Below are 21805 nucleotides of genomic sequence, written 5' to 3' on the forward strand. Positions count from 1 at the left end.
TTAAGGTTTTTATACTTTTAGTCAAAATTGGTAATTTAGGGTCATTTGAAAAAACATTATGAACCTTAAAATCAGCAAAAATAATCTGTAGGCGTATACTTAAATGTTTGGATGCTATTTTTTGGTAGACATTTAATTTGATCAATATTAATTTTATTAGACAAACTAAAATTTAAATACTTAAAACAGTAGGCATGACTTTGATTAAAGAATTGGGGAAGGAGCCCAGAAGAGATGGAAACTTTAATATTTTTGAAAAGCTTAAGGTGAAACCTCAAGAAGCCGTAAAGATGTTAAAATGTTTCATAGTTTGATTTATATTGATTTTTTTTTTTTTTACATCATTTTCATTTAAGTTATGCCATACTTTTGATATGTTTACACTTAAATGTGAAAAAATATTAAATAATAACTGACTAAAAGCTGGAACACAGTAGATATAATGTAGTCATATAAAATTCTTCCTGAATGCTAACTTTGAAAAAAAAATAGCAACATAAAGCAAAATAGTTTTATTATAGTGCAAATAAAGATGATAAAATGCAATATTTTACATATAAATAACATATTATATTATTTTACATTATTGATTATTTTTATTGTGAAACATTTAGTTTAAGGACAAATTTCAAAAGCATACTTATGTTCATTTCTTTAAACAAGTCTTTTGATAAACCATAATGTCATTTTAACTAAACGTATGGTATTAGGACACATGTGACAGAGTCCCCCCAAACTATTCCCTTGCATCTTGACAGTCTTTTTAGGGACATGAGGTAGTTTCCCTTGAAGTATCACAATGCACATTCATTCAGCTTCCAGTCTGATTCACTTCTTGACATTGCCAAGCGTCTAACTCTTCTTCTCACCAATAACCGAATAATGGGTTGCACCCTCAATGAACCCTTAGCTTGAAGACTTTGGAGAGAGGTGCTTTAGCGCTGGAGTAAACCAGGTATGAACCTTCTGCTGAGGTAAAAAATTCCCAGTCACTGCATCCAATAGTGGGCAGCCAATGGACAGGCACAAAGCCCTCATATCCCTGCCACCTGTCATTGAAAAACAAAAAGTGAGTCAATTCAAATTTTGCAAAACCTGCATTCTGTTTAAGTATAGCTCTTGAAACTCCAGCTAACAAGTTGTTACAGTAATCAATACGAGAAAACACAAAAGTGGTTATCAATTTCTCAGCAATATTAAAAGACAGCATATGACGCAATCTGGCAATATTTCTAAGATAGAAGAATTAAATTTTAAAATTATTGGGGCTCAAACGTTAGATTGGCATCAAAAATCACCCCTAGATTCCTCAATCTTGTTTAAAACTCCACATTTTTGAACCATCAAGAGTTAGACTACCTGGCTCTAATTTGCGTAGTTGGTGGGGTGAACCAACAAGCATAATCTCAGTCTTTTTACTGTTAAGACAAAGAAAATTTCATCTTAGAACTTTCATCTTAGAAATACACTCAGAAAGAAAACTAACTGGCACAGTTTCATTAGGTCTAAAATGGATGTAGATCTGTGTATCATAGTAAAATTTTAGACCAAGTGATCTCAAAAGTTGGCCAAGGGGATAAACATAAATATTAAAAAGAAGAGGGCCCAAAACTGACCCCTGGGGGACACCAGACTGCACAACATTAACATCAGATCAAAATCCACCCATGGCAACAAACTGCTTCCAATCAAAAAGGTAAGACTTAAACCAAATAAGAACAGTGTTTGAAACACCAACAACAGCTTCAAGATGAGAAATTAAAATTGAGTGATCAACAGTGTCAAAGGCGACACTGAGATCAAGTAGGATCAAAACTGAAAGACAGCCAGAATCTGTAACGTGACATGAGGATCTTAACATCTGCATTTTTAACAAAGCTGGAAATGTTCAGTAATCTTTTCTTTTATTGTATGGATACATTACATTTACTTGTGCATATACTCCATTTAGGTTTTGGGCTTTTACCTGTAAATAACACTGTTCAAAGAGTAGGACACTCCATCATAAGAGTTGGCAACCACCAAGAAGTGTTCATCTCCAATTGAAAAGAACTCCCAGTCCACTGCACTGTAATACAAGAGGACAACAAGTCAGATCTAACCAGAGGTGGGTAGTAACGAATTACATTTACTTCGTTACATTTACTTGAGTACATTTTTCGGGTAACTAGTACTTTTAGAGTAAATTTAAGGATGGGTACTTTTACTCTTACTCAAGTACATTTCTAGTGAAAAAACTGTACTTTTACTTCGCTACATTCGGCGGCGTTACTGCGCTACTGTCAAATGGTAATAATTAATGAATATATATATATTTTTTTAAGTTTATAGGGCGTGTTCGAAAGTTGCGCGAAAAAGGCTGCGTCACCCTTTAGCGCGCGACCGCGAGGTCACCCTTTTAGCGCGCGCGGCCGCGTAGGGGATAGGAGAAGCAGATGAGGGCGCGTGTGCGTTGTGCGAGTTATCGGAGGCAGATCATGCGTGGTTTCAAGTTCGGTCTATGTTTTCACTCCAAGAGGTCAAAAAGAATAGTTTCATAATGTGATGCGTGCTTTGTTCAATAAACATCTCAGCGAACAGGAATTCAAGATCCAGCCTGAAGTAAGTGTCACAGTATTGTCTATTTGAACAGTATTAATGGTCATTTCACACACTGTCCGAGTTTTTTTTTTGCAATATGCACTCTTGTGCAAGCGATTACAAATCCTAATGTAAGTTAAACCATACAAACAGCACGTTCACATCTGCCAATTCTATATAATTTCCCCACAACTAAACAAACTTAACAGCATAATGTAATGACTGCATTTATACACAAATCCGGACACCTCACTAATGTGTAGAAAATACATTCAAATAAAAACGGGATTGTATAAATCCTTCCTAAAGAATGAATGAATAAAAATAAAAGAATAAAGATTGATTTGAAAGAAACATGTATTATAAATTATAATAAATGTAGAGATGATTTGCAAAAACAGATCCTGTAAGTTCCATATGAAATTCTAAAATGATCATTTTTATTAAGCTCCTGTTTATGTTCAGTAATTGCACTTTAATGGCAATGAAAATAACCTATTCATATAAAAACATGATAACAATAAGACACACACGTTCTTATTTGTTTACTGTTCGCATGTTCAAAGGCAGACGCTGACAAGTTTGTGTTGTGAACATGAAAATAAATACAGAGTTAACCGTCAGAAAAACATCTGTGTGTGTGTGTGTGTGTGTGTTTGAGATTTTTTCTCAAACGACACATTATGTGATGATAATGTACCCATTGCAGGACTGAGATAGGCTGCTTACTTGTATATAGGCAGAACAATGAGACTCTTAAGGAGAGGTTTGTGAAAACCCTCCAAGAAGTCTGAAATTCAGTGCTTTTTTGGCTACTTCTCTATCAGATCAGAAGTAACGAGTAACTAACTACTTGAGTAGTTTTTTCATCTAATACTTTTTTACTCTTACTCAAGTAAATAATTAGATTGATACTTTTACTTTTACTTGAGTACATTTTTGTATAAGTACTTGTACTTTTACTTGAGTACAGATTTTGGGTACTCTACCCACCTCTGGATCTAACATACTATAATGATCACTTAAGGCTACAATAACATATTTTGTATTCTCCTCATCATCGTAATGTATTGAGAGGCACAGAAACAGAAGTTTAGGAGTTACCTGTATGTGACAATGTCTTGAAACTTGATGAACATCTTGGTTGTCATGTCAAGTTCGTATATAGTTGAGTTGATGTTATAGAGGCTCGGTCCTCTTTCACACAGCATGTGTCCATTTGCAACCGCTAGAAAGACTCTGTTTCCAATCTGAAACATTTCCCAGTCTGTAGCCCCAAATGTCTACAAAAAAAAAAAAAAAACAATAGTATGAAAGAAGGTGGAAATGTAATTTCTGTTATGGGGTGAGCGGGGAACAAACTTTAATTATAACATACTGGTTAGCTTTTTTGCCAAATTAAATTTTTTGTAAACTATTTCTTGAGCACCATAGTGTATGACATAATATTTTTGGGAAGCACAACCCTACTGATTTCACACACATCAACAAGTTTAAGAGTTTACACATCACACAGACATATGACTGTGATGTTAGCTGATGTCAAGTTTTCAATTATAGTCTAACCTCATCTAAATGCTTGATATGAACACAAACACACAAAAACACTTCTTGTCCTCTTTTCCCTGTAAAACACATCTGCACACAGGGAAATTCCCAGCCGGCAGGGCTGACAGCATCACAGACTGTGAGTCTGTCTCCTGACATGTACATTAGATCAGTGATTTAAAGCAAATTCAGCAGTGATTGAAGCTGTTTAATACTTTTATAGCTCGAATCAAAGTGGCCATTACTCAATCGACTTCCGATTGTACTATAAACTACTTTATGGTTTATTTTATTTTGAGGCTTTTTATTTGACCAGTGTTATTTTTATTTAATAATGCGATTATTATCTCTTTGCAATATTTCGTGACCACATCTGTTGAACACCACATAAATTTGTTTTCTGAAGCCATACGATATAGTCTTGTGTGAAGAACAAGGTATGAATAATTGATATTTGATAATTGATGGTAACTACACAGTTGACTACACCGGTACCGTTAATTGTGTGGTTACCATCATTAAACAAAATATCTTATTTTGTGTTCAACAGAGTACAGTAACTCGTATTTTATTTTTGGGTGAACTATCCAGGTGATCACAGGGACTTTAATGGGGTGTACACATCAAACGCGAATTCAACGATTTGCGCTAGCAGATTACATACAAAGAGAATGCAAAGATATGAATAGACACAAACTTGCGCAGAGCGGTGAGAACGGCGTAAATCGGGCGGCATGACTGCCCAAAAACGCACTATTCGCCTCAAACGCGTTTTTGCACAAGTTGAAAATAATAAACTCAACCGAAAAATTGGCATGACACAAAGCTAAATCCCGCAAGTAAGGTAGAGCGGGAAAGCAATGTAGAGCGAGAAAAGCACTGCTTCATGTTTGGTGTGTACGCAGCTCAAGAGGAAAGTGCGCCTTCACCAACGTTAAATCCAGTGAGTAATATTGAGCGAGGAACACGATGCATATACACGCTTCGCATTTGATGTATAGCCTACGCCCCATTAGGAGCGGATCACATTTCACGTATTTGGGGTGTGCAAAAAAAGTTATTTTGAATGTACATGCGAGAGCAATTCCCATCCTGTTAAAAATTCCGACACTTTTTAGAATGCCGCATTCTTGAATTTTTTTATTTTGTTATCCACAAAAAAATAACATCAAACAAATTTAAATCAACATAACAGTGAGTATATAACAATTCTTTATATTCTTAAAAAATTAAGTATTGCTTTGTAATTGACAAAAGCTTTTGCAGGTGAAGTCATTTGCACTGATAAAGTGTTTGACAGCATGAGTCCAAGCAATAAATCTCTCAAGTACTGTACAACTTCATGGCTTTTATGATGGTTAAAGCTTTAATTCACCCTATACTTAAACCCCAGCGAGATGTGAGCCCTGTGGTGATTCTGTCAGAACAGGTGTCAAGTAAATGTAACTAACTGGGAAACACCTCTACGAGTCCTTTTTTCATCTTTTTGACATGTTTCATGATTTTCCCCTGCATTTACCTCTACAGATTTCTTAATGTTATACACAATATGGAATTGTAAGTCATTTACATCCGTGTTTCCAGTCAGAGTCGTTTAAAGGCGGGGTCTAATGCTATTCATACATTCTGACTTATTTGCACAGATAAAGAGCTCGATTCTCAGAGAAAACATGGGCAAAGTTGCAAAAAAACTAGTTGGACATAAAACCAGTGTTGGGGAAAGTTACTTTCAAAAGTAATGCATTACAATATTAAGTTACTCCCCAAAAAAGTAACTAATTGCGTTACTTTTCATGGAAAGTAATGATTACGTTACTTTTGCGTTACTTTTTCTTACTTGGCTGAGGCTTGATCTCTTTCAGGCCTTGCAGGTGTTTTTTATGACAATAATGTCAAGCTCTGGCCTGCCATTTCTATTTCTGACTGTTCCCGCTCAGGTGCACAGAGTGCTTAATTCTACGTTAATATGTTTAGTTTAATTCAGTAAATTATTGTATTTTTAAATTGAAATAATTAAATTTAAAAGTAACTCGCATTACTTTTTTAAAAAAGTAACTCAAATATTGTGTACATTTTGTGGCGCTTTTCCATTGCATAGTACCCCACAGTTTGATTTAGTTTGGGTGGGTCAGCTTACTTTTGGGAGCTTTTCCATTGGGTGCAGTAGGTAGTACCCGATACTTTTTTCGTACCACCTCGGTTGGGGTTCCAAGTGACCCGAGCTGATACCAAACGTGACGCGAAAACACAGTAGATCATCTAGTTTAACAGCCTTATTACAGATATGAAATCATGCTATATGTTAACTTACCCTTATACTCTGAAAGAGTTTAAATGCTCCACCAAGCCAGATATAAATCGATGAATCTATTTGGGTGGAGGTGCCATCAAAAGCATTGGCAACTGCAAGGAAGTTGTATGGCCCTACGGTGAAAAACTCCCAGTCGTAAGCTCCTGATGTTGGGATGGTTTGGTTTACTTCAAACTTCTTGGTGCCTGGGTTCCATTTGTAAACAACACTGTCAATGTTGTGATTGCCATTCCCTAGAGAGAAGTCATTAAAAAGTTAAAAGTTAGTGTGAAAATGTTTTTCAGTGAATGAACAGGTTCCTAAAAGTCTCATGGTTTGGGTGGATGGTTCCATAAAGAACTTTTAACGTCCACAGAACCTTTGTGTTACATAAAAGGTTCTTCGTAAGGGGAAAGGTTCGTCAGACTACAAAAATGTGAGAAAGAATTTATTGGGTTTAAGGAACCTTTATTTTTAAGAGTGTAATACAGCCTTAGGCAACCACATCAGCATCACACCAACCTGTTCTGTGATTGGCCACAGCTAAAAAATATTCGTGATCAATATGAAAAGCCTCCCAGTCGCGAGCGCTGTGTGTCTCCAGGGTCTGATAATGCACAAATTTCAGCCTCTTATTGCTCCACCTATAGATCACAGACATCTCTCGTCCTCCTTCCACTGGACCCACGGAGTTCGACACTGCCAAGAACATCTGGCACATATACAACACACACAATGATAAGTCAGCCTGATACAAAAAGAGATAAAGTTACACTTATCAGTCAGACTGTCATTTGAGTATCATACCGCTCTCTAAATTTAGAACAGTGTGAAGATGAGACGATAGATATAGCCTGGGATGAGTCATATTTTTTCTGATCTACATACAGACCCTCTTTGTTACATAATGAGGATGATCAAGAACGCCACAGGTTTAGACAACCTTTGTTCCACAATTAAGATGAAACAATTACACCTCAGACAGACAGACAGGCAGTGTTTAAATGGTAAATTCAGCGAAGGGAAAGAATCAAATAAAATGAATTTCTGTGATTGACATTTTGCCTTGAGCTTAAACTATCTGTCATTCGTTTATAATGAAATGCCAGTTACTGATATCCGCAGCTGCACAACCACACACTTAAAAATAAAGGTGCTGCATAATGCAATAGAAGATCCATTTAATACATAAAGATTCTTTAGTATTCACAGAACCTCACTATGGTTTTGAAGAAACTTTTATCAACTTTATTTTAAGCATGTAATATTATCTCATTGCTATATTCAGCTAATATATCAACATTGGACCTTTAACCTACAGTAATGTAGACTCGAAACCTGGTCCTTCTATTTGGTTTGTTGATTAAAATGTTGTTCCAGGACCAACAATGTGAAAACTTGGTGAAATCATGTTTCACTTCACTACGGAAGTAAAACTCCTTCAAAATATCCTAAAAATCAATATAAAATCTTACTATGAGATCAGCGATTTGCAATTGTTAATCAATGATGGGTAGTTGATGCATAATGTTTCCAAGAACTTATTTATATTAATGCAAAGATTTTAGCTTAAATTTAATATTAGCATATAGCGAGCAAGTGTGTATATTGTAAATTTTAGTATTTTAGTTATCTCGTCAATTAAGAAAAAACATTTCTCTGCCAATGACGCTTTTCTGACGAGTTTTTACTGTAATCTATAATTCCGCTATTATCCACTAGGTGGTGCTCTTACCCAATTTATACAAAACTTAAAGGATAAGTTCGGTATTTTACACTTAAAGCCCTGTTTTCAGATTGTTTATGATGAAATAGAACGATTTAGACTGAAATTTGGACATATGATGCTGGCCTGAGAATTTTCGGTTTCTGTTGTATCACCCACTACCTCTACAATGGCTGCATAGATGTACTGGAGCAGTCCTTCCTGGGGTGCATTGAACTTTCGTTTGCAGGGACGTGGGGCTCGCCGAGTGGTCGGGGGTGTTCACTGGTGTGCTCACACAGGGATCGCTGCAAAAGATGCTTTCCAACAGGTGTTTTAGCATTCGTTGTAAACTTGTGGACCTATTTTTCCAAACGCCTCACACCCGTATAGAGCCTCACATCCGTTGAGAGCTTGAATAATAGACACTCCAGCCCAGTTGACGGTGATAATTCACCTTTGCCAATTGCAAGAATACAAACAACGTTCCCGGCGCTGAGTAATACCGTACCTCACAGCACATCTAATACAAGTCAATGGAGTTGGACAAAAACTATGATAAAACCTGTTGGAAAGCATCTTTTGCAGCGATTTTTGTGTGAGCATACCGGTGAGCGCCCCTGGGCACTCGGTGAGTTTCACGTCTTTGTAAACGAAAGTTTAATGCATTTTAGGAAGGATTGTTCCAGTGCACCTATGCAGCCATTGTAGAGGTGGGGGGTAATACAACAAACTCCCAAAAATTCTTGGGCCGGCATCATATGTCAAAATTTCGGTCAAGACTGTTCTGTTTCGTCGTGAACAATCTGAAAACAGGGCTTTAGGTGTAAAATACCAAACTTGTCCTTCAGCATCAGTTAATTTAACGACATTATAAACTCTGTGTATGCTTTGATCGTCATTCTGAATCTGATCTCTAACAAAAGTCCTTTACAAAAAAAAAATTCTGCTTTTTGCTCCAAATTTGGTATTTTTAAAGAAACCAACCCATATTTAAAGGTGCAGTGTGTAAATTTTAGCATCATCTAGTGGTGAGGTTGTGAATTGCAACCAACTGTTCAGTCCACTGCTCACTCCTTGCTTTTGAAACACATAGAGAAGCTACACCGGACAAACATGCCATCGTCGGAGACAACTTAGTAAAAACATTTTGTCCGTTAAAGGCGGAGTCCACGATGTTTGAAAGCCAATGTTGATATTTGAAATCACCTAAACAAACACGCCCCTACCCCAATAGAATCTGTTGATAGAACCGCTCCACACATACGCAACCCGGCAAGGATGTCGGTTAGTAGACACGCTCCTTACTGCTGATTGGCTATAAGTGTGTTTTGGTAGTCGGCCCGTCTCCTTTTCCAAAGCGTTTTTCAAACATCATGGACTCCGCCTTTAAGGGCTTCTGTAGAAACATGGCGGCACAAAATGGCGACTTTCATGTAAGGGGACCCTCGGTGTATGTAGATAAAAACGTCTCATTCTAAGGTAATATACTTATGAAAGGTCTTTATACACCCCTGATAATATAGTTTTGTATATTATTTTGCATTTCTGTCAAGAGATCCTTCTAAAAATTACACACTGCACCTTTAAGAGATGATAAGAGAACAAATAAAGGTAGGTTGAAACTTTTTAGTTTTTGTTTGTTTGTTTGTTTAAAAGCAGAGGGTCTGTTATTTCATTTTTAAATATATTGTATGTTTATATATTTATAGAAAAAAATTCCTGGAAGGCATTTTGTGAAATGTTTGTGAAAATCACAAAAAATGCTGGCGGGCAACTTTTTTGAAAAACGCTTGTGGGGATTGAATTAAATAGACACCTGTTGTGGACATTTCCCTTTAAAGTAGAAATATTTATGTACATTACGTCTTCACTCGAAAATCATACAACCTGCATCTATAATTTGTTTTTAAACAATAGCGAAATACTGTTTTTTAAAGGGCACATATTATGCCAATTTTTACAAGATGTAATATAAGTCTCAGGTGCGCCTAAAATGTGTCTCTGAAGATTCAGCTCAAAATAGCCCACAGATAATTTATTATAGCATGTCCAAAATCCCCCCAAAGCGCTGTTTTCATGTGTGTACATTTAAATGCAAATGAGATACAGCTCCTCACTCCCTTCCTAAAACAGACAGTGTGCACTTTTGTTTAAAAATAGATCTGATTCCTGAGACAATAGTATCTTTAGCTGTAATAGCGCTACAATGTGCTAACAAACACATTCAGAAAAGCTTTTGGGTAAAATTAACCACTCAGTCAGTGGCCATGGGCGGGGCTTTGTTCGTGTAAAATCAGCATGTCTAATGAGACTGCTTTTGTTTAATGTGGATTAAAAAAGAACGAGAGGGTGGATTTTCATCATTATAGGGTTGTTGTAGTCACACACTGCCAACGCACATTAATGTCCAAACTCCTTGTAAAAGTAGATTTTGCATAATATGTCTCCTTTAAATTAGTTTTAGATGTATAACCACAGGAAATCAACCTTAAAAGTAGGCCTACTGTATTTCAAGTCAGATCATCCTGATGCTTGAAAAAACTTAACCCGTCTTACCTTCCCGCCTATTGTGAACTGTTTCCACGCCTGGGCCTTGAAAGTGCTGATGTTTTGATAGAGCTGAAAATGGCGGCCATCCCAGCGATAGATGGCAGAACCCGGTTTGGTGGCCCGGTGAGCCATTGCAGCAAACAGCCCAACAGAGGGGATCTGGAAAAGCTCAATGTCCAGCGTCTCTGAGCTGGTGTAGAGGTCTTGGTAATCATCAACATAATCTAACCTGTTTTTCTCTGAAGATTGAAAAAACTTTATAGTTGCTGATAAATTGGCAAAAAAGTCATCACACTCTCAGAATAAACGTACAAAAGCTGTCGCTGGGGTAGTACCCTTTCAAAAACTACACCTTTACTTTATCGTCCGATTCACAATTTTATATTTCCTTTGGTGTGTAAGTGTGTATTAGTACATGTTAACGATATGCAAAAGGCACAAATCCCAACGTAAACGATGATGCGAGTTATCATTTCCAACGTAAATCTCTTTTCTTGGACTACAACAAACACACGGATTGTAGGCAAAAGTTTACTTCCTGGGCCTGTTAACGTAGACAAGACCGACATTATCATAATTTCTCCCACTTCAGACTCACAGCCTGTAAGTTAACTCCTGTTAGCATCGCATTGTGAGCGAATCTTTCAAACATGGTAAGGAGCGACACATTTCCGGCCGATGTCAAAGTTATTCAGGCCAATCACAATGTACAGATTAGCTGGCCAATCAGGGACACAGCAGCGCTTTTCAGATCGATAAGTTTTGTACAAAATGAAGGTGTTTGAGGAAGATAGGGATATCTGGAGCTACAAAAATGTACGCTATGTAGAAAATAATGTGTTTGCATAAACCACGTGAACACATTGTATTATACCAAATACACAAAATAATGTTTTTTAGCAATGAAATAGGTGCCCTTTAAGGGTGCATATAGTACCTCAAAGGTAAATCTGTATTTAAATTGTAAGTATTACTTAAGGACCTTTTAAGGGTATCGTCCCACTGAAAGCTTTTGTACCATTTTATCTGACTTAAATTCAATTTCTACTCAAAGCTGAGCTTCGGTTTATACTCCAAACACATCAATGCAACATACAAAATTTTGAATGCATCTTCAATAAAACATTTGAATTAAGACAATTATTCAATTGTTGGTTAGTAATTTTGGTTAGGGATGGGACAATAAATGGCGATACACACTAATAATATCTGCCGATAATGATTCTGAATTGCACAGCCGATATTATGCACAGCTTTTGATCAGTAGGAAGTCCTTATCAATAAATTTATTGGCCCATCCCTAATTTTGTTAGGAAATTCGTCGTCCTTGTTAATTTGAATGTATTTTTTAGATTTGATCATCTTACCTTGTAACATAGAATGCCAGTGTGCACCATCACATATGAAAAGGCCCCTTTTAAGAGTGTCAAACCAGAGTCGCCCCTGCTCTGCCCCAGTGCATGCTGGGTTAGACCCCAGAGTCACACGGACCTCAGTCTCTGCACATTAAACAAAACGTAACACGTTAACATGCCAACATTCCATACAAAGGTCCAACATTCGGACCTGTTAATGAAATGAGATGCTTGTTTATAATGGATCTACCCAGTGCAGTCTTCAGAGGGGGCACAAGGAACCGTAAAATCCAAAACATGTCAGCTCGTTCTGTGAGTGTCAAAGATTTAATTTGTAACGTGGATCAAAGTTGCCATTAGCTAATTTGAATTGTCAATACAGGGTATGTAAACAGATGCCCGGCGAGTGCGCCAGCGTAAACCCGCTCATCACCGGCACCTACTCGATCACTGACAGAACCCACTGTGAGCGGTTTCACAGCTCTTTTCCTTCTCAAAGCAAACCCAGTGTCAGGTGTTTAGTTTGGGACGAGACCTCAAGCAGACCATGGGAGATATGTCATCAGCGTGGTCTTACATCGCCGAAAAAAATATATTGTGGTTCGTTGTAACTCAGTATTAGCATTGGCAAGCTTATTTTCTTTTAGGAATCTCTGTTGTACCTATCAGCATGCCTTTAATTGATATATATGTGGTGTTTATTGCCTTATGCTTTACTATTTATCCTGACCTAAATTTAACCTTGAAGGAATAGTTATTAAGCAATAAATACTATTTTATTTATAATATGTACAAATATACTCTTACATTCTTGTTATGATCCAATAATTTATTATCAATACTTAAATTTCAATCTGGAATCAGTCTTATGGACTATCTTCAAGTTACATTATACAAAATATAAATTTTAGGGTATACTTATGCCTTTTACCATATGGAGGGAGGAGAACTTCATTCATTAGGGATTTGACTGGCAAGTGTGACAGAATCGTAGGTATCGAAAGCTCGATCAGTGAAGGTCTGGATGAGGGGCACACATGTGACGTCGCGTCTGATCCAGGCAACAGGACGACCTGCCGCAATAAACCCTTTAAGAAGAACACAGGTCGTTGTTAGACCAACTGGTATGAAATTTAAGGTGCGTAATAATTAGGAAAATAATGCAAAGCTCACAGAGAACAGGCCTTTCTGTTGCTTTCGACTTCCAATGTGGATCCTGGACCCTTCGGTGTTGAGGTCAGATGGGAATGGTTGTCTATGAATCCTGAAATACAACAGTGTAAGTATATGAACTTAACTTTAAATGTTTTTTTCTGTTTTTGTGGCTGAAAAGGTCTCTAAAAACAACAAATATTTTGCCAGCCACAAACACAGAAAATATTGGGTTGGTTTAACAAATGTTTGGGTAAGTATTGGACATAATCAACTGTTATACATTATTGTTTCAACTCATGGTTGAGTAATAGGGTGACCCATCCCGCTTTGCAGGGAACATTGTTATTAAGAGGCTATGATAGCTGTCAATCAAACTGTGGAGTGGGTGTCTCTCCGTGATAAACCACACACATGTATTTTTCTATAAATCTGCCCTCAGCTACACTATTAAAAGTTTAATTTAATTTAAAAATTTTACTTAGTAACCTACATTTTTTAGTTGTTACTAATTGAAGTGTTTTCCCATTAAATCTTTCACTCAAAATGAGGAAATTTAAGTTGATAAAACTTTTTTTTTTTGAAGTTTTACTAATTTAAGTATTTTAGATCCAACTTTCACTTTTAGTGTACCTTAAAATGGTATGACTTAGACAATAGGCTTTATGCCCAGCTGCTCTACTTCCTGAACTTCAGCCAGCTCCTTGTGTCTTGTCTGCCATTATTGGACAAACTGATTAATCCAGGTGTGCCTGACCTCAGTAGTCACAACAACAATAATCAGACACACCTGGATTAATCAGTTTGTCCAATAATGGCAGACAGGAAACAAGGAGCTGGCTGAAGTTCAGGAAGTAGTGCAGCTGTGCATAAAGCCTATTAACACAAAAATGCTGCTGTATTGCTCCTCACCCTGTATTTTTTAAGCTAAAAGACAGAATACAAATGTTTTAAACATTATATAATTATACTATTTATAATTGTCCCACACAAACTTACAGCTTGACCCATTTGGTTTGCAGGGTGTTGGTCACTTTATTGGGTAACAACAACACAGCATATAGGTTTATTTACCCAACAAAATGTTTTTTGAGTGCATGCTGTTAAATAATATATATTTAATATCGATAACATATTTTATATTGATTGATAAGTTATACAGTATATATTATATATTATAAATAACACTATATGATATAATTAAACAGTAAAAAACTGTATACACTTTTGGGTTGAAGAAAGCCCAGCATTTCTTAGAATGCATAAATGCTATATAAAAACATATAAACTATATAATACAATAAATAATTCAATAAAACTAGGCTATATATTCTATTCTATATATAATTAATTTCAAGCGTTTTTCATGTAAAACCTATTTAAAACAATGCAACATTGTAAAAAAGTGCTATATAAATAAATTTGAGTTTACTGACACATGGTCAATAAGAGATGCTCAACCATCAAATGTCAAAAACGTCAAAAATGTCAAATTAAATATGAACTTTGATCTTATATGTTACAAAAATAAAACAAAATTGTCAACCAAGACACACTCTAAAAAATGCTGGGTTATTTTCAAAAGGGACGAACCCAACCTGATACCTAATTTAACGTATGCTTTGTTGTTTCAACCCCAAATGCTGGGTTGTTTATTCCATTGTTGGGTGGGTCAAATAAAAAATTGGGTTATTTTTAACCAAACGGCTGTACCTTTTTGACCCAACACTATGTTAAAAATAACCCAGCATTTTTAGAGTGTGTTTAAATATTAGCTGTTGGGCAGAAGCTTTAGTATATCTTGTTGCTTGCGTTGACATTAAATATAACCACCCCTATCAAATCATTTCATGGGGTCTTAACATGTAAATATAGGTCTATTAGTATATATCAGTACTATATTAGTGAATAGTTAGTTAGTTATACTCACAGTTCCAGTGGGATTCCACAATCCAGTGTCAGTGTGGCATGATAACCACTGACAGCTATCACTATACTGTGCCAGTGGTTGTCAGCCAGCCTGATTCTTTTAAAACTGAGACGTTCCCTTCCCATTGAGCCCTGATAGAGCAGATGAACTTTGTCTTTAGAGAAACGCAAACCAAGCAGGAGTTGATTGACATCCTCCTTCACCACAGCGAATAAATACTCATTCCTCTGAAAGACAAGAAATGGATACAGATTTGAGTTTTTCTCAGATTTTATTCTCCTTTAGTAATCTCAAGTGTGTATTTGTGTCTGTGGAGAATTGCAATGTTCATATGAACACTATTATTTGACTTAATACAGTAATTCACTCAAAAATGAAAAACCACGAAACACGTATAAATGACAACTAGTCACAAGACAAACAAGAAACAATGAGATCTGACGTTGTCGATGTGCCACCATGCTGATATGTTGCCATACATGCATAAATAATCTAAAATATGAATCAATTTCGTCAAATACATATCGTCTTACTTCAGAAGACACACTGTAAAAAGTAATACCTAAATCTAACTTATAAAAATTGAGGCAAGTGGCTGCATTTGATGTTTTAAGTTGGGTCAACTTGTAGCCTTTTTTAAGTATAATAAACACTGTAATATTACTTAATACAAACGCAACAAAATTAAGTTGAGTTAACTAATAGTTCTAGTATTACTCAGTATAATTTACTTTTCTTGGTACAGGTAACTTTTTTATGGTTTGTTGTTGTTTCCATTAACATTGATTTAGACTTTATCTTTCTGTGAGATGAGGGCACGAATTGTTTATTCAATCAACGCGCCCACCCAGTTTAGTTTTGGGCAGCTGTAAAGCGCCATACTTCAGTATGCAGTCTATGCACAAGCGCCAGTCTTCTGAACAATGGTAACTACAAAACTCAAAGATGAAACAAAAACCCTAAATCTTGAAGATAAATGAACATTAAACACTCAAAAGTCTTTTTTTAGTTAAAAAGACATAAAATAGCGTTTAAATTAAAATTTCACTGTCCAAATGCTGTCCCATGCAAAGCATGCTGGGAACTACGAGTCTACTGCCTAGTTAGCTATGTTTACTAAAATCATTCATGTAGTTTCAACACAAAATTATTAAGTTAATTTCCTTCTTAAAAATTTAAGTGGATTATACATGATAAAATGAAGCTGAATTTACTCAATAAAGTGTTCGTTTAGAATTACTCAAATTATTCATCTTTTTATGTTATTTTAACTCAAATTTTGATTATTTTTAACACATTTTACTCGTTTTATCTTTGTTAAATCTACTAAGGCACAGAAACACTTTTTACAGTGCATATATAAACCCAAATGAATGTTTTGCCATTATAACCTCCATATAAGAACATGACGACATTTTATTATAAAATATTTCGTTTGTTTAACTAAAGTCAAATACATCTGGGATGGCATGAGGGTAAGTTACAAGATAATTTTTTTATTAGGATGAACTATTCCTTTAAACTTTGTGAACATAAAACCCTTACGAAAAACATCCAAATGCTTTTAAATACAAATTAATATATTTACTGTACATGAAGACCAAATATACTTTGCTGGATACCTGAAAACTAGGTCTCAAAAGCTATGAATAAACCTGTGTGCAAATAAAATGTTACTTTGTTCTTAAAACAAAACTATAACATTTATAAATCTAACCTTCACTCTGGTTTGAGGGACTTTAACAGTGGCAACTATGGAGAATTCGGTAGGGAAGAAAGGGCAGTGAATGAAGAGCTGAGAGGATGGAAAAGTGAGAGCCTGGGTAGGACTGAGAATCTGCACCCCGCGAGAACCTCCGGCCTGCACCATTCGGACCCCGGCCAGAGCCTTCCCATTTTGGGGCAGTACGCGAGAGAGCAGGTCCAGAGGATGAAGTTCTGGAGTGAGAGAAGGACGACACATAGATTAAAGAGAGAAGATGAGAGTTTCAGAAAAAAGGGTACACTTCACGATGCCAAAGAAGAAGCATTTTTTGGCTTTATTATCATAGGACCTTTATGTTCTTGTAGTGGATAAAAGTCCTTTGGACTGTATAAAGGTATAGTATAAAATAAATTATTATTAAAGATCCTTTGACTGAATGGTTCTTTGCGGAACCAAAATTGCCTTTTCTATGGCATTGTGAGGAACCTTCATAAGGACCAGTTGGACAATCATGGGGCAAAAAAACTGATGACTTTTGAAATTTCAGAAAAAAAATCATTTTATAACTGTGCGTTCACACCAGTTGCGGAAGAGGCAACAAAAACGTACTATTCGCGAGTAGTTAGACGCTTGAACATTTTAAGTTTGAAATATTCGCGTAAAATTCTAATCATTCGAGACATTCATGCGTAAATTCGCGTCATGGGAGGGGCTTGAGTAAACTTACCAGATTGTTCGTCCTCCTAACTCACTTTTTTCCAAACAAGATCCTTTTAATTCCTGTAGAAGTACGAAGATGTCTCATATAGTGAAGATTATTGTCCTCCATTGTTGTTTTGTTTTTCTGCCTCTGTTCGCTTCCTATAATCATGTCACTGCTAGAGCAAGCTCCTGATTGGTTAACGGGGCGCGAAAATCTGCCAAAGTTCAGATTTTTCAACTTGCGCGGATCATGCATCAACGCTCAATTTGTGTGGGACGCATCATCCGCGTCATGCCATTCGCGCTATATGTACATTATAACAACATGAAATTAATTTATATTTAACATCTTGTGACTGTGTTTGTTCTTGTAGTGCCATCACTTTATTAGTATTAAAATTATAGCTTAATTACAGAGTGATTCATCACATGGCATTAATGGACCAAATGATTGGCTTAAAATGACTAACGGCACTTTATGCATTATTGTCCAACGCAATGCTTTTACATATTTCAAATGTGGCTTTAGAAACACCCTAACGCTAATACCTTTGGCCATGCGTGTTCGCATCTGTGGATTGGAAAAGCTCTGTATAGTTTATCTCCCAAAGTATGTAAATTGACCTCAATGTAAAGTATACAAAGAAGAGAAAGGAGACTGAATATTTATCGACTACACATGATTCTCAAAATCTCAGCTTAGCCACTACAAACCAAAACATTGTGGGGTACAAAGTTATATCATGTAGGGCACATGTAATATTTTATTGTCACTATCTATGACTAAACCATAGTTTAAAATAAATAACTACTTTTGCTTATTTCTTTTCTGTAAATCATGTAAACAGAAAATTACACAGAACATAGATTACACAGAGATATTGAATAAAATGACTTTAGTTAAAGGAAGAGTTCACCCCAAAATAAAAATTCTGTCATATATATATATTCAATCACACTCAAGTTGTTACAGACATGTATACATTTTTTTGTTCTGCTGAACACAAAGGAAGATATTTGTAATTAAGCAAGAATGAGGGGCACCACTGACTTCCATAGTAGGGAAGAAAATACAATGGAAGTCAAGGTAAGAAACATTGCTCAAAATATCTTCATTTGTGTTCAGCAGAACAAAAAATGATTTAGGTTTTGAACAACTTGAGGGTGAATAAATGATGACCGAATTTTTATTTTTGGGTGAACTATCTCTTTAAGTCAATTATGTACACATTCCCAGCATTCTTTGGTTCATCCATAGTGGTATTTACAGCTTCCATTGTAATAACAGTCTATTAGCTGAGGTCATTTTCCTAATTATATATATTATAGACCATTGTGGAGCGTTTAAATGGTTTGGTCTTTGTATGTGATAGTGATATGATGCCTTAAAGGGATAGTTCACAAAAAAATGAATATTATCTGATCATTTTCTGACTTCTCATGTTGTTACAAACTTGTATAAATTTCTATATTCTAATAAACACGAGGAAAGATATTTTGAGGAATAAGCCCCATTCACTTCCATAGTAGAAAAAAAGAATACTATTGAAGTAAATGGGGCTTAACGGTTATAAACCTTTCTCAAAATATCTTCCTACGTGTTCATCAGAACAAAGACATTTATACAGGTTTGTAACAACATGAGAGTGAGTAAATGATGAGAGGATTTTCTTTTTTGGGTATTTTTGATAAAATACATTTTTACAGAAATTACACAATGGTTTTTTTTTCATTTAGAGTAATGTTTAAAGGTGAAACTAAGGTTTAAGGTACAGATAATTCTATAAACTCTTATAAATAATGAGCTAGAAATGGTTATTAACAACGATGTTGTAGAAGAACCTTTTTTTCAAAAGGTTCTTAAAATAATAATTTCTTTCAGAAGGGCTCTGTGGATGTTAATGGTTCAAAGAGCATTCATAAACCTTGATTTTTTTTTAAGATTGTAGGGTTTAAAATCTAATTCAAGATTTCTAAAATCTGGACCTGATTTAATAAGAAGTTTATTAGTACTCTTTGTGGTGTCTGTTGATGGGGATATAAACAGATCATCACGACAAACTAATAAATTATTTTTAAAGAATTATACACCTAAAACAATGAAACTTCTCTCATTACTTATCCTCGTGTTGTTTAAAAATCTGATGTCATTTAATTTACAAGAAACACTTGGGTAAGAGTATCTTTTAAAGTATAGTCCATATGGCCATTTACAATGTAAAAAAAGATTTGCTGGTTCAAAAATTTTGTAACATCCTTACATTAAAGTTGGTTCAAACTATTTTGAGTTAATTCAACTTAATTCAAAAGATTTTGTGGAAAAATATATATTTTTAAGGTAAATTAACTCAAAATAGTTTGAACCAATTTTAATGTAAGGATGTTTTACACCTATCATTCATCAAACAGATATTAAATAAATAAATAACGCTGTAAAAAAATGCTGTAATTATGCAGCTATTGCCAGTAACTTACTGTAAAACATAAAAACTGAAAATATTTCATGTTCATTTAAATTCGAACGAACTGTTAGTAAATACCATAAATGTAAAATCTACAGTAAGTTACTAGCAGCTAGTTGCCAGTAATACCCAGAAATACTGTAATTTCTACATCATTTTTTTACAGTGTAACTGAATATTATACATGTACATCACATTAAAGAACAAATAAACAGGGTTACATGCACGTTCCTTACCTGTACATGGTTTCCATGGCACTACAGTCACACTTTCCGTGAGTGGAAGAAAAATCAGACACCATTGTATTGGAAATAACCATGATGGCACCAACTTCATTTGACCTTCCATTAGCCTTCAATTCTCAAATATGAAATTTGTCAAATTTTGGTCAGCCACAATAACAGTGAAATGAACTTAAAGATGGTCCAGCGAGTAAACTGCAGAATGCGCTCAAGATGTCTTCATGTCCTGTTTCCTAAATTGTCCGGAATGGATTGAGTCCCTCATTGTTTGATTTGATGAAAATCAAAGAGCCATCAGTTCACAAATACATATGAAGAGTGCAACATCTTATCAATGGGGTTCTTCTGTACTGCTTCCCAAAAAAAAAAAACCCTCCACATTCACTTCAACACTCATCAGTTTCAGAGCCGCATTAACCAAAGTCTAACCATCTACAAACGTAATATTTCAACTCTTTTTTTCTCTCTAGCTCAGGTGTGCAGATGTATCCAGACAGCAGCAGGTAAATCACCTGTCACCTGCGGTATCAGATGAGCATGTTAACAGATCAGAAATGAGAGCTCAAGGGGGGAGAGTGCTGTATTTAGAGAGACATTCAAATCAACACCAGAGAGGAGGGGCTCAGAAGGAGGTGCAGAGGTTGGGAGAAAGGCAGACAGAACAGGAGATTTCCTGAGCTCCTAATCTTAACGTTTCATTCCTTCATAACCCCCTCCTGCTGCTTTGATTTACTTCGTCTGGGTGGAGTCGCTCTCGGTGTGTCCTGATCTGGTTCTTGTTCTCTCGCTGACCTTTATGGAGCTGAAGTCAACAATCTTTAAAATCTTAAAGGTGCTCAAAGGCATTCTTCACAGTGGTATGGAAGAAACATTTTTGGTTCCCCAAGGAACCGAACTGTCAAAGGTTCTTAAAAGAAACATTTCTTTCTAACCTTGTAAATTGTCCGAGAATGATGCTTGTCAATGATGCTAGGGTGATGTGGCTGGTTGCTATGGCATTTCAATGCAAATTTTGCAGTGTTATGAGTGGACTACAATGTAGCACACATTGCTATGTTGTTGTTGGGATATTCCAGGTGTTTCTTTGTCCAAAGTCACAAGATCCCCCCCCCTTTATTTTACAGTCTGGAACCTTTATGCTGCGTTCACACCCGCCGCGGTAGAGGCGTCAAGTGCGAGTGATTTCGATGGTAAGTCAATGTAAAGACGCGTTGATGCGTGTCTAGAGGTCTGGTGGCGCGAACGAGGCGCCCAGCGCTGTAGACGCGATTCCGCCTCGTTCACGCACATTTAGCGTTGCTGCGGGAAACGCACGAGTCGAAAAATCTGAACGTTGGAGGAAAAAGGCGCTGCGTTAACCAATCAGGATCTATTAGTCAATCTTGCTCTAGAAGTGACGTGATTACAGGAAGCGAGCGGAGTCGCAGAAGCCCCTCCCATGACGCACATTTCCATGTTAATGTCTCAATGACTAGAATTTCATGCGCGAATGAAGCAAGAACATTCAAAATGGTCAAGCGTCCAACTATGCGCGGTAGACGCAAATTTGACGCCTCAAACGCGTCTGGTGTAAACCCACAG

The 21805-nt window shown here is 36.1% G+C and overlaps 1 protein-coding gene across 1 annotated transcript; it reads right to left on the minus strand.

The window, feature by feature from the left end:
- Positions 1-505: 505 nt before the first annotated feature.
- Positions 506-21349, minus strand: tspeara (thrombospondin-type laminin G domain and EAR repeats a). The gene is made up of 12 exons (XM_055214218.2): positions 20219-21349; positions 16831-17051; positions 15114-15340; positions 13205-13295; positions 12963-13119; positions 12044-12175; positions 10683-10915; positions 6941-7130; positions 6440-6672; positions 3685-3863; positions 1967-2068; positions 506-1049 (listed from the first exon to the last, which is right to left on the minus strand). Exons 1-12 carry the CDS (start codon positions 20328-20330, stop codon positions 896-898), a joined length of 2031 nt encoding a protein of 676 aa, XP_055070193.2. The 5' UTR covers positions 20331-21349; the 3' UTR covers positions 506-895.
- Positions 21350-21805: the final 456 nt, after the last annotated feature.

Source organism: Misgurnus anguillicaudatus, chromosome 8, assembly GCF_027580225.2.
Source record: "Misgurnus anguillicaudatus chromosome 8, ASM2758022v2, whole genome shotgun sequence".
Classification (NCBI taxonomy): Eukaryota; Metazoa; Chordata; class Actinopteri; order Cypriniformes; family Cobitidae; genus Misgurnus; species Misgurnus anguillicaudatus.

Bases quoted from the DNA above. Each gene is read 5' to 3' on its own strand.
- tspeara (XM_055214218.2), bottom strand. From the start codon at position 20,330: ATGGAAGGTCAAATGAAGTTGGTGCCATCATGGTTATTTCCAATACAA. The intron at 15,341-16,830 runs GTTAGATTTATA...CTTGTCTTTCAG, and splicing joins TCCCTCAAACCAGAGTGAAG to AGGAATGAGTATTTATTCGC. The intron at 13,120-13,204 runs GTGAGCTTTGCA...TTCTTCTTAAAG, and splicing joins AACAGAAAGGCCTGTTCTCT to GGTTTATTGCGGCAGGTCGT.